Source organism: Excalfactoria chinensis, chromosome 10 (genome assembly GCF_039878825.1).
Source record: "Excalfactoria chinensis isolate bCotChi1 chromosome 10, bCotChi1.hap2, whole genome shotgun sequence".
NCBI lineage: Eukaryota > Metazoa > Chordata > Aves > Galliformes > Phasianidae > Excalfactoria > Excalfactoria chinensis.
This window is the reverse complement of record NC_092834.1, coordinates 8,703,563-8,718,146: the sequence shown is the minus strand read 5'-3', so window position 1 is coordinate 8,718,146 and position 14,584 is coordinate 8,703,563. Positions and strand designations below refer to the sequence as shown.

General features: G+C 38.2%; 1 protein-coding gene across 2 annotated transcripts in view; it reads right to left on the bottom strand.

Moving 5' to 3' along the window:
- Positions 1-344: 344 nt before the first annotated feature.
- Positions 345-14,584, bottom strand: part of BNC1 (basonuclin zinc finger protein 1) — a 69,973-nt gene continuing 55,733 nt past the window's right edge. For both annotated transcript variants that reach the window (XM_072345563.1, XM_072345562.1), the window contains exons 2-5: positions 8,728-8,830; positions 8,337-8,572; positions 5,099-7,026; positions 345-3,032 (exon numbers count right to left, since the gene is read on the bottom strand). In XM_072345563.1, the coding sequence (XP_072201664.1) occupies positions 2,351-3,032; positions 5,099-7,026; positions 8,337-8,572; positions 8,728-8,830 (2,949 nt within the window). In that variant the 3' untranslated portion in view covers positions 345-2,350. The remainder of the gene's footprint in view (positions 3,033-5,098; positions 7,027-8,336; positions 8,573-8,727; positions 8,831-14,584) is intronic.

Here is a 14,584-nt window from a genome sequence, read left to right as displayed (position 1 = left end):
CCCTACAGAGGGAATGTGCTTTCAAAATTGTTGTTTGAACAGAAGTGAAGAATAGGTATTTATTCTATCATGAAGTCCTACTTTTCTGAATCAACCAGAGGCATTATTATTTGCTTTTATTAACACATACAAAACTGTTAGGATATACAAATGTGTTTCCTTTTCAGACACGGTGGAAGTCATTAATGGGCATTACAGCATTAGTTTACAGCACACTGTTTCAAAAAAAACAAAAACAAAAACAAAAAAACAAACAACACCATTCATGATTAAACAAATAGGTTTATATATATATATACACACACATATATAAAAAGAGCTCGAAATAGCTGTATAACAAATAAGTGATTTACACTATCAAAAGGCTGGAAGCAGTTGTGTCTCCGACAGTTGTGCCCTTAGCTTTCATCCACAGTCGCCATGAATCTGAGGTCTCATTTAAAGCAAACAAAGAAAAATCCCAAAACATTGGCCTCCACCTTGCCAAAGCACAAAAAAAACAACCAAAAGAATGGGACAGCTCTCCCCAGGCTAACAGTTCCTCCTGATGGCTTCAAGCACAAATGGGTTATTTTAAATATCACATAAACCTACTGTAAATTAAAAAAATAGAAGATTACTTTACACAATGCATGGAAACCGTTTCTACTGAGCACAAACATTTACAACTGTCATGTTTTTTCCTTGCATAACCCATACTCACACACAAACCAGTTTTCAAACGAATTAATGAAATATTCAGTCCACTTCGGTTTTCTTTATACAATATGAAATGGTTACAATACCGTAGTATATTTTAGAATAAGTTAAACATCAAGACATATGGCAATAGCATTGTACTAGTCTTTCTACATACATACCAAATCCAGAAATTCAGTCTATTTTTATTTAGTCACAAAAATGAATGAAGACTAAGATCCAGTTATACTGGAAAGCTAGACTAGAAACCACAAATACTGTAAGCACTTTGGTATAATATGTACAGGTTGTGCTGTCAATATCATGCCTGCCTACTACAACTGATCAGATGATTTCAGTCGGTGAATTCAAAATGTTATTGTATGACTTGCTTTAGGATTTCTTTTTCAGTATGGAAACCATTCAGTCAAAGAAGATGCACCACAAGAACATACACAGCTTTTGTATGATGACTACAAATTAAATATTAAAGTGAATTTTTAAATACAATGCAAGACCAATCTTAAGTGCATAGAACATAATGCAGAATACTGTTAATTACAGTGATGAGTACAATGGTTTTAAACATTATAACAGATACTGAACAATGTCCTCATTAAAAGAGATATGAATTAGAGTAAGTATTCTACCATTACATAGATCAACGTATGTTTCATATCACCAGTAAGATGAACAATAACTGATGTATCATGAAGTATATCTACTGCATCCCTTTTCTCTCTCCCTCTCAAAGGCTTGGAATTGCACCTTCAAACTCTTAAAGCAGTCTGGATTTTCACATTTTTTTCCCCTTCTCCACCTCCTATTTTTAACAAAATGTTTTCTCTTCCCGAAAGAGAAACTCAAAGTGCATTTTAATTTCTTTTTTCCTATTTCATGGATGCATTTGCTGTCGTTTCAAAATTTTTGTGAACCATTTACTTACTTGCTTCCTTTCTTTCTGTCTCTACAATCTGCAAAAGCCTTCCAGTTAATTAGGCAACCCTGTCAAGTTAAGTGGCCTCTCCTTTTGCAAAGTAAACAGTTTCAAATTCTAAAAAAAAAAAAAAAAAAAGCTGAAATATTGCTATCTGTATTCAAGTGAAATTCCTACATGAAGAGTAAGGACTGCAAGGTTTCAGACAGTTTGGACTTCTTTAGATTTCAAGGTACGATAAACTGCAAATGCCATGTTCAATTAATACTTCATGTCAGCTTCAGATTAAGGTTTCAGGAATGAAATGGTAGCCCCAGAATTCTCAAGCCAACCAGAGGAAACAACACAATTGTTACAATTTCTTACACAGCACAACAACCCATTTTACATGTAAACACAAAGGATGACGGCTCCCATTTGAAGCTCCTACTGTTGGGAAATAATACTTCACAGGTATCAGAATTATTTTAGTTAACAATTCCATATCTCCCCATTTCAAGGCTGCTTTCTCTCCCTTACAGAAGCTCGAGCTATTTCATGTCAAACTAAACAATTGCACAAAAACTGCAGCACCAAGCTTTGCTAAATGAAACTGCTGGAGAGCATACACAGAAGAAAAGAATTTGATCATGGTTGTTGAATGCACCAGAAGTCAAATGTATTTAAATGAAACTAAGACATTCCTTAATTGAAACAATTAATTCCTAGAAGAAATAAGTTTGGATAAGTATGGTCTTACTGTAGGCTAGTTGGAGACTCAGCCAGACTTTTATGCAGATTAGGGTTTTGACTGTGCCTGTTCCGACTGCGAACAGAAGAAATCATGGTGTTGCAACCTGGGATTTTGCATTTGTGGAGCTGGCGGAGATGCACAGTTTTGTAGTGAGCCCTGAAAGTTCCCTTATTACTGTAAGATTTTTGACATATGTGACAAGTTATTGGCAAACTGGAAGGTAAATTTATAAAGTTCTCATTAGCTTTCTCAATTAAATTACAGTCTTGGTAGAGTTCATCACTGGGCATTAGGCTGGGTCCTTCACAGCTTTCATCACTATCGTCCAAGGGCATGGTGCACACTTCACTTCCTCCATCAGAATCCCAAGAAGAATGAGCACTGCTCTCAGATTTAATGCTGGAAGTAGTGCTTAGATCCAGAACAGCTCCATCATTCAATGGATCGTATCCGTAACTCTCAGAACAGGGTTCTCTAATTTTGCTCATTGGAAAAACCAAGCTGCCTGTTCTGTTCATTCCTTTGAAGATTACAGAAGTATGTCCAACATGTTGTTTTAAAGAGACATCTTGACAAAACTCCTTAGCCATGTCTTTCAAGAGGTATGTTGCATTGAAATGGTTGTTGAACTCCAGTGTATCTTTAGTCAGAAGCTTATGATGAAGATTTAGGTTTGAACTATGTCTAAAAGAACAAAGACAAGCTTAGCAAGAAAGTGTTTTGCCTCACTTAACAGTTGTTCCATAAGGATCATTAACAAAGAGAAAAATCAATATTTAGTAGCATGCAAGAACTGTATGCTTCTCATTTGAAGAACTGCCACAGAGAGAGTGCACATGGATGATTTATACATGTGACTGGCTACCTGAAATTGCTTATACTGGTATATATCAGAAATAACTCTACAGAAATCAATGTTTCCAATTCTATCCTGCATTGTGGATAGCTGTTCACTCCACTAGATCTAGTGCTGGGCCTAAAAGGGTTGGTGAATGGACTAAAGAATTCTGGGTGCTAAACTGAGGTCAGAGTACGAGGAAATGTGATCCTTTCCCAATGGACAAAGCAGGAAAGGAGTGATACTCGAGACAGCAAAATATATAGATGATCTTAAGGACTGTAACCACGTACCAAGAGGCAGCTACACACACCAGTACAGAGCTTTTCCTTAAAAGATTTTTCTTGAATGAAGGAACATTGCATTTTATGCAACTTCCAGTTTTTGAATGGAGATCTCTGGATTCATTTTGCAACCACCAAAACATATGAAATCACTGCTCTTCATTGAATATCATCATCTCACTGGGAACTTACAGGCTTTGCATAGAAGTCTGAATTTATTGCAAGACAGGGAGAGCATCCATTTTCCCTTGCCATCACCTAACTCAGCTTCATCCAAAGTATACAAAAGGACACAGATACTTTCCACCTGCACTTACAGCACTATATATTAAAAAAGAAGCTTCTGCAAAGTTGTTTCAAATAATTACTCTTTTGCACAAAGCTTGTAAACTTCCCTGTGGATTGACTTATGTACCCCTTCTGAAAAGTTATCCATTTATTTACAAGGTTGTTAAATAAATCATCTTCTAAAACCACCAGTGTTAGAATTTAACTGAATATATTGATGTGGGAAGGAATTTGTGGCATGTGAATGCAAATTTTACTGCTGGCCTTCTTTTCTGTGGCCCATATCACAATTAACATGGAGAGGAATTCACATCTGGGAAGATGCAGGCAGCAGACCAGGGTATGAAGCTCTGCCAGCAGCAGATGAATCTGGTCAACTCACATGCAGCAGCCAGTCCTCAAAGACTGGCTCATCCTCTCTGGACTACATCAGCTGGCTCCAGCACTCCTAGCAGATTACAGACAATCTAAACCTTGTGTCACTCTAAACTACTATCCAGGCACACTTTCTGCAGTCAAGATCTGCTGTAGCACTGTTATAGGAGTGTTAGAAAACTTACAAGGCTCAGCCCCACTTTAACAGAACTGTTATCTACCCCTTCTCAATTCAGATACATAACTGACGGACAATAAAACTTCAGTTCTTGTTTCTCAGCATATGAGCAAAATAGACTGAAATAAAATGACTAACAGCAACACAGTACTGCAGCTAACAGTAAACTGAATCAGGCTTGTGGTATTGTTTAGCATTTAGTATGCAATTTCACATTAAAGCACTACCAACACACACCAGATAGCATTAGTTCAACTAGCAATGTGTAAGTTTGATTTTGCACTGACATAGGGTAATCTTGCTTTTATTATGGGATTTCTCCTACAAGGTTATTCAAAATCCTTGTGTAACAGAAGGACAAGGATAAGTGGAGATTTCCTGAATTGATCTCATTGCTCTTTCATTTAAAAAAGTACTTTATACATTTTAAAATACACATGAAAGTGTGCAGTGAACATGTAAGTCCACACATGCATCTACTGGAAAATAGCTGAATTCATACCCTTGTAGCTTTCCCTTTATGTTCTAAAGTATTCTCTCAACTACTGAAGACTTTATCAGTTATGAAATTTTCATGGCTTTATTTAATACCTTGTAGTCTAGTGGAAAGGAAATGTTTCTTTCAATGGATTTTCATTTCATGAATGTTCTGATAAGTTATCGTACCTGTTATATGAGGATACACAGAAAATCTTTGCAGGCTCCATTCCTCCAATACTCATTTTAATTTCAAATTAGGCTCCATTGTGATGGTAAAATAAATACAATTTTGTTTATAATTTCTTACCTGTCTCGACTTCTACGAGAAGGGAAAGCAGCATTACAGCCCTCAACTGTGCAAATATGCATTTCTTTGAGATGTACATTTTTAAAATGCATTTTTACACTGTAAGGGTTTTTAAAAGTCTTCTTACAGATGTCACAATGAAAGCGGCTTTCTTCCTTCTGAATCCCTAGTGCATGTTGGCTGACATGATCCATATCTTTAGAGTCTTCAAAACAAGCAATGGCAGCACCCCTGTTTGACAAAGTGCTGAAAAAGCCCCCGGTCAGCAAGTGGTGTTGCAATTCAGGGCAGTCATCTTTAGAAATCCTGCGTTTTGACTGCTCTTTAACATATATGGGGGATTCAGTCACCGGTTTTATAACATCATTGTGGTGGTGTATTGGATCTTCATATACAATCTCATGGGAAACTATTTTTAATGGTTGATTTTCTTCTGGTTTAACCTCTTTCTCACAGTGATGTAATTCATTCTCAGAGATATCCTTGATGTATTGGTTATCTGGCGCAAAGACAGACTCAAAATACTTTGGGCCCTCTACCCCAGAGACAGATTTCCATGAATTACCTGAATGGGGGTGACTTTCCACCCCGCCGGACACCTGCTTCTCTATCTTATGCTCACAGGACTCAAGCTCTCCATCGCTTACCACTTGCAGACGTGTATCATCTTCAGAACTGGCAACATCACTACTTTCATGAGGTGTTTCAACAACTTCTTTCTCTATCTTAATAGGCATACTCGATTTACGAGATTTCTTCTTGGGTAGCACATCAAATGGCAATTCATTTGAAACAAGCTGCTCTGGTATTGAGGAAGAAACAAGAGGCAGAGAAGGAAGAGTACCTGGAGTATTAGCTAGCTCAGCTGGTGTAACTGGACTACGATAGAAAGGAAGAACAGGCTGTACTGTTTTCAGATTTGGAAAGAGGACACCGTTCTGTCCAATACTAGGAAATCCAGCCTGGCCCTTTGCATCTGTGCAAGAGCTGGCATAACTGGTAATTGTTCTGCTATCCGGAGCTAAGATTGTAAATTCCGTCCTTTTACTATCTCCAGGTCCAGCAATTGTCAAACCATTTCTCAGATCTTTGTCCCTGTTATTTCTGTTCATTGGCATATGGAGTCTGGGGTTAGGATTCGCACTATGACGATTTCGACTACGCAGAGAGCTAAATACCATATTGCAGCCCTCAATTGTACACTTGTGCTTTATCTTCAGATGAACAGCATTATAATGTATTTTCAAAGTACCTTTGTCATAAAATGTCTTTTCACACGCAGTGCAGAAAACACGCCCTTTCCTTGGCCCAGTGCCATTCTTTTCAACAGACTTCATTTTGGTTTCTGGAGAGAGTGCTGTCATTTCAAGCTTTGCTGCTGTATTATGTGAACCTGAATCGCTTAAAAGGGCATCATCTTCTGTCTTAGCGGTGACATCCGGACCATTTATGATCCTCTCATTTTCAACTTGAAATGGTGCAGAACTAGAAGTTAGGAAGCTGCTTTCAGTGAAAGGTAGGTGGATATCTTGTTTAGTTTCACTGCTATGGTCTTGACCCTGCTCAATCAAGTGTCTTTCTGGTGGTGAACCTATTAAAGGTGGAGGCACTGGACTGAAAAACTGGAACGGCAGCATGAAAGCCATGTTATTCACAATATTCTCAAAGGGATGTATGTTGGTGGGGCTCATTTTGTCCAAGGAAGCAGAAAAATTAGGGCTGTGTTGATTGCAGCTCTCTATGAATGCCCTAATATCCAAATTAGCAGTAGGTGGTGGTATTATAATTGATTGCCCTTCTTTCTCCTGAATTGCCATTAACTCTACAATGGACTTAGTTTCTCCAAAACGAAGAAATTGCTGCAAAGTAGCCAGTTCTTCATCATTGGTCATTATGCTCCAATGATCCAGCACCTTTCCTGAAGCATCCTACAGCAAAACAAACAAATAGAAATTAAGAAAATAGGAAAAAAGAAAACCCCTTTCTTCCCCCCAATCTCATCCCCGCGCCCCCCCCCCCCCCCCAAAGTCTCTTCTCTCCCCATCTCCCTGCAGACTAGAAACTCTTCAGCAAAATCATGAAATTATTCTATTTAACAAGAGATTAACAGTAATTCTGTAGTATTTTCTTCAAATTTTACCACGTTGGCATTATTATTTCTTTCTGAACTAACAGTAACACTTTCAAATAAACCATTTTTTTTCCCACTAAAATTAAGACACACATCATTTGAACAACAGTATTATCTAACTACAGACAGCAGAGATGGAGCAATCAGACCAAGATTTAGCTCCTCATTTAAGTCAAGTATTCTTTAATTGCAAGTTTAATAATCTTCCAAGTAACTAAGATCAGAGAACAAATGAACCTGTATTGATCTATTGCCAGTGTTCACAGAGCACAGCTGTAATTACACTGGAGTGTTGGAGTTCTTTCAAACTCTAGCTATGCCTAACTTTTCCCAATAACTACAATAAATATTTTATCACAGAACATGTATTTGATGGCCTACTGAGATTTTTCACAGTGCATGTAAGAGTTTCTAAGATGATGAAGAACGTAACATTATAAATTTTTCATGTGGTAGAGGTTCAAGGTAATTGATTCCATATTTTTAATCCTAACACTAAAAAGCAAGATTATCAAGACCATTAAATATTGATTCGTGTCATAATGTAAGATCATCATATTACTTTACATAAAAGGTAACTTCCATAGTAGCAAGGACTAACATCAGTGTAAGCACATAGGGCCCAATTTATCCTTGATGTAGCTCCAGTAAGCTCAGGAGCACTACATCAGTGATGAAGATCATCCCTGGTGCTTGAAATGATGGCAAGTTTATTTGTCAGTGTATTATCCTGCTATATTAAAATAAACTTACTGGTTAAATAATATTTTGAGTAAATTTGGAAGCCTTTCCTAGTAACCTTTTTTCCCCTCTTTTTTTTTGTTTTTGTTTTCCCTTCTCCTCATTACTTTACTTTTATTGATAGATTTGAGGAAAGATTTCAGTTAGGCTTGTGTAAGAGGAGAGCAATGACCAAAAATTAACCCTTCTTTTTCTGGTGCTACTTCCTACAAGTCTATTACTGTCTCTCAAAACGTACCTACATGGTTAGCACATTGTGAACTACTGAAAATACCAAGACAGAAAATATTCTGAAACATGACTCAATTATCACAGTTACATTAAAAAAAAAAAAAAAACAAACACAAAACCCTCTTAATGCAATACCTGCAGCACATATCCACGTATATAATCCTGCAGTGTCCAATCCAGAGCATGGAGAATCTGTATCACCTCTTCCTGCTTCAGAACACTGAAAAGCCGATCCAGCAGAATTTTAAGGCGCACAGGAATAGCTTGGGTTCCATACAGCATGAGGCTACTGATATCAAAGACCACATTGGATTGAACTATTTCCACCTGGCTTGATGGATAGAGGTTGGGAATTCTTAGTTTGCTCAGGGCTGTAAATAAAACCATAAAACATAAATAAACACAAGTAACAAATGATATAAAACTGAATGTAAAGACTATTGTGGAAGGGAGTGCAACACGCAACAAAATAACATGTGAGGAAGAGAGTAGAATACTTTATATAGATTGTAAGAGTAAGTATTACCATGTGCTACCCATCCATGCCGACACTGGTCACATTGTCGCTGATTTATTTTCCCAGGTTTGAAACACTGACAACTACAGCTCACCAGAGTGCATCGGATAGCCTGCAAATCAATAGAAAGGTTGATACGTAATGGATAAGCCATCTAGACTATGCGCATTATATCTACACAAGCCTAATATCCACAGAAGTCAGATAACATATAAACTCATTCCTATTAATGTGCAATATAATTAATCCACGCAAAACATGTATTTCAGCAGAAGTAGCACTGAAAGAAGAAAACTGGTCACCAGCTAAAGCACTGGAATATGACAGCAGTAAGGTATTTAGCAATAAACCTAGCAGCACACCTGAGGATCTATTTAGACTGATGCACCTTTATAACAAAATGAAACCATTCTGGGACATTTGTCTAAGATAGAATCTTCATGTAAGTATGGCTATTTCTCAGGAAAGCTTGAAAAAGACACACAGATGACAGTCTTGCTGGATCTCTGTAATTGCAATAAATGTAGTGCTAATGAGCAATATTAGCTCTGCAGAGATTCAACTCCTCATAGCCAGCAGTATCCACATAGAGTATGTACTTCTTGTCAAGGATACATAAGTTTGCTGACACTTCTCAGCCACAGATTTCATCAGAAAGTACTCCTGTCTCCTCAAAAATGATACTCTCGCATCTTGCAAGGAAATGCTTGAAAGGTAACAGGGAAAACAGAACACATATATAGCAATCAGTTGCACAGTTCAATTTGTGCATCACTTTATTCTCACCAAGGTCATCTATAATTCAAATCAAATTAGTAGTCAAAAATTCCTAATCAACAAGGCAACACAAACTTGCTTCCTGGAATATATGTTTTCTTCTGTGTGTGCCCATCTGCTGCAGAAGCCAGACAGACAACCTGGAGGTCCTCGTTAAAGCTTCATAAGGACTGCCACAGAATAAAGCATTTGTATGACTCTATTTAATTTACATCTGAAAGGAGTATTTATTGAGGGTGGGAAAAAGAAGGAATTTATGTACAGAGGGTCTGAATTGGAATACAAGAAATATTAGACTATGTGACTGCAATGTGCACATGAATTTTTCTGTTCTTAAAACAAAATGGTTTACATCTCAAAGTATGGAGAAGCAATACGAAATAATGCAAAGTTAAGCCCACTACCGGCTGCTTCTGAGACTCTTTAGGTCTCATGCAAAGTGGGATCTTCCACTACTGATAACCATCCAGGGAAATGAAAAAACAGGATTTGAAGGGAAAAAGTAGCATTTCTTCTCAATGCTGGCATCAGCACACCGGCACTTCTGGCAAATGTACAAAGCAGCAAGTTTTTGGACGGTCATGGTAAGAAAGGTGGAGACAGGAATTGTTTAAAATAAAAAGGATGTGGAAGAAAAGCAGTTTGAGAGGAGAGAATATGGAGAACGAGACTGGCTCAGGACAGAAGAGTGTACTACACAAAATAGTCTTGATGGAATGCCTACTGCTTTACATGACAGCCTGGAATTTTCAAGTCTCAGTTGCTTACTTATCAAGGACTTAGCTTATAAGCACATTTCCAAATTGCAGTGACTTGATATTGAGACTTGTCTTTATTTGAAGGATTGGAACAAGTGGCAACAGTGCTATTGAAATCTCTGAATCATTTTGCCTTTAATCTTCTAAAGGAGTCATTGCAAAATACTGAATTCTTGAGAAAAGCTCTATGCTCCCCATAAAGTCATAAAATACGCAGCAATACCCTACGCAGTGTGAATTGCTTCACTTTAATGGAGGATGTATTTTCATCTGGATGCTAAAATCCCTTAATATAACAATAAAAAGCCATAAATATCTTATGGAAAGGTAAAAAAAAAAAAATGAGGCACAGTTTTCTGATGATTCATTTCTATCACAAAATATCAAACAAGAACGCAGTTTAATTCTTCTACTTCTCTAATACGTAATGTTCTGTGATTTGCAGAGACTGTACTCCTTCCACAGGTCATCCCGCTAGGTTTAGTAAGCTGAATTCCACAAATACATCCTTTGCAGTCTCTCCAGACAGAATTACAAAAGATTATATCCTACTACAGAAATACATATGAGGAAAAAAGCTATACAGTACGCATACTTATCCTCCTGTCTTCTGCTTCAGGTGTAAAAGGTTTTACACATTAAAAAACAGAAAACACCTAAGGGGTACGTTTTGTTTTACATGTAGGAAAGAAGCAATCAGACACAGAGCATCATTCTCCTTATATTCAAAGCATGGCATTAAGCCCTCCTCAAATCAATACATTACAGCTTCTGGACACCACTCTTAGATGTGGTTAGCTTGCATACTGTTAACATACCAAAGATACGCCCTCAAATCAGTATCTGTTACTGACTTAAAAAAAATAAAAATAACTCATAAGAAACCCCAAGAAGAAATAAATGTCATTTTCATGTCGGCATTGGTGGCATTTCCCATCATTCGGGGTTATCAGACTCTGTTTCCTAAAACTTCTCCAGCAACATCTGCAATAACCCAGTCATGGAACAGAACATGGCAAAATTAACTTCTAAAACAATCCATGAGTCAGAACTTCAAATCTTCACTCGCTGCTCAACTTAAAAAAAAACACTTCTAAAAGATGCGTTTTCATTATCTCCCAAATCAACTTAGATCAGAGTTTAGTGAACGAAAACACAGCAGAAATCCATGAGATTTAAATGCTTGTCTTTTGCATGTTAATCCTGTTATCCTTAGTATGCCTAGTCTAAGGTACTGTAATTATATCAAGTCTTTTAATGAGCTTTATTTTCCCAGCACGTGGAACATACACACAACTTCACTCTGCAGAACAAAGGAATAACTTTCCACACTGTAAAGCTTCAAAATCATAATTAAAGGATTGGATATGTAGAGGGAAATTAAAGTGGAAAGTTTTTTTTTTGTGCAGCCCTTTCATTCAGGGCTATTATTTCTTTTTCCAGAAACACAGAGCAGATACTAAAGTTAATAAAAATAAAAATCTTCTGCTATCATCAAGGATGTTGTTATTGCTTTCCAGTCCCTCTCCCTACCAGAAGCATTTCTCCAAACCCACTAGTAGTGACACCACTACTTTGTGTTTGGTTTTTTTTCTTGCATTGAAATTCTGATCAAATTTTCTGTGACTTTAGCAGCAAATCTGTGAGAATCTGAACCTTGTTTTTTTAGCACAGGTAACTCTTCATTAACAGAGATTAACCATTAAACCAGCCACTAAAAACCACCTGATTGCTCATCATGAATAAGAAGTCTTAATCCTCCATTGCCTTAAAGTCATGACTGCTGACTTGTTTCTTATTTTCCAGATATTGGTGTGGTTTCGATTATGCTTCAAAAGTTACCAAACATTTCTTTTCAACCCATTCTCAGCCTTCGTGGCTAAAGAAAAGTACAAGATAATGGGACAAGTTCATTCTGATTCTTGCTATAATATCAGGCTTCATTTCAGAAAATACGTCTGTGATCATCTATGCATTTCTGAAGCCCTTGGGGACATACGCTCACTTGCAGTCGCAACGTACTAACAACAGGCTGAAAACTGTGCAGTAAGAGAAGGGCAAGAGGAATGTTTGTGATTACCCAAAGATGCAGAGGAATAACTGTATCAAACCTCAATCCATGTTCAATGGGATCTAGTTTGACAGCTCTTCAGCATGGGAAACAAATTAAAGAGTAAATAATCCTGCAGATGCTGTCAGCCTGAGCCATGGATCCCAGCCCACACTGGGACGCAGGCTGGCTCTGCATGAGCAAATCCCAGGTCCCCTGGGTACTACTCCATATCAGCAGTGCACAGGTCAGCACCCTACCTTGCTCCTGTCACGCAGGGAAACCCCTTCCCTTCTTCATTGCTCACTTTCAAAACTGCTTCTCCTCAAGTTGCTGCTGTCCCACAAAAAGCAGCAGCTTCACAGCTGCACGCTGCAGATGAACTAGAAAATGGTGCCCCCAATGCTGCGTTACAGACATTTTTTGCAACTAGGAATTAGAAAGTCTTACCAGTTTAAAGTGCAAGTTTGGAGAAAAAGGGTAGAATTACATGAACACAAAAATGTGAGAACAGCTTTCCTTATGCAGGATGTAATACTAAGCACTTTTCATGTCTTCATGGAGGGTTTATAGCAACAAGCAGCATCTCTTACAACCACCTCATCTAATTCCATCAGAGGAATTTATCCCACTGTCCATTCCTTTGGCAGACAACATTAGCCACTTCCCTAGATATCTACTGCATGGATAAGCCCATCTGTCAGTTTTGTCATGATTTAAAGCAAGTTTTCGAACTACATTTTGTCCACTTTACAAGCCCACGTATGCCTCCCTGTGCCACATCAATAGGTTTTCATTTCACCTGTCCCACAGATACTCACAACATTCCACCCTGCCCACTTTGCAGTATGTGTTTAGTTCTCATGGCTCTCATGACAGACTTTGGTTTCTGCTCCTTTGTTGAGCTCCCTGCAGTTTGTTCAAATTATATGTTCCATCATGATCACGAAAGTTGGTTGACTGCTCTAGATGGTGTAAATTCCTAAAGCAGTTATTGTAGGCTTAAGCCCAACATCTAAACCTAATAGTTCTGAATGCTGATGTCAGAGCTTAGCATAAGCATCTTTGGTCCTTGAAGATTCCAAGGCACTCCAAGCTGAGGCAGGCCACAGATCCCACCCACTCAGGAGAGGCACAAGGGGCCCTGCAGCACCTTAGGCTGTAGCCAGTTCTCCTCCTGACATGCTCAACTCAAGGATGAGAGCATATGCCTGAATGGAATGCCTTCCCTGCAAAAAAAGCAGAATGGGAAGGACACACATGGAATGGCAAAGGTGCTCACTAAGTGACAACGCACATACAGAGGTCCAAAACAGCAAGGACAAGCTGAGGGTTACTTGCCACAACCTGCACATATTCAGCTCAACAAGGCACCATGTTTCATTCTATCGCATGCTTAATGCCCTCAGTTATGGGTGAGGACAAAGCTGTACTGGTATATCACACACTGATAAACTTGCACACCACTGATATTATTTGTTCACTGCCCATGTTTGAAGGCATTACACTTTGAAACAGAAGATTTTCCAATCACAGCACACTTATGCACACTGCGAGTACTTCTGGTTGTTGCAAGTTCTGCTGTCTCTTTACTCAGGCTTAAAAATATTTGAGACTAAAATAAATGAACCTATGAAGTTATTAAAATAAGGGAGAGGTGCCTACAGGATGTCTGATCATATCGGATTGAATGCCGCACACACTATTTCCACAGCCTTATCTCACAAAAAACGTTCCTTACAAAGTAACAGTGCTGTTAATAGAGTTATTTTATAAACACAATAAACAGCAACAAACATTTCTCACAAGAAGAAAGCAGGCCTGACTGTTCGCTGTATTCAGAGAGCATCTGATATTTTGCATATTAGGAGCTTTCAATTAAGTAGAGAAAAATTTGATGTGGATGTGACAGAGTAAACAGCACTGACCAAATAGCTCCAACCTTCCCCACTAACAAACACATTCTATGCCAGCCCCAGATGATTCATTTGGCAAACTGCTTATTAGTAAAATAATTTAGCAAAATTCTTGTCTCCTGTGTAACAGACTAACTAGGGTAGAGATGGGAAAGACAGAGATGGGCCACAACTTGCCTTTTCCAGCTCCAATGCACATGAAGTTACACTTGTAATGGAGCTCCTAAATCAGCAACGTAAGCTGGCTGTAAGGTGGTCAGTAAGCAGGCTGGGTGCTGTATGTGCTAATCACAGCACTGCTGCTAGGCTCTGGAGGTACGAGAGTCCCCAGATACATATACAGACCAACAGCTTTTGTTTCACAA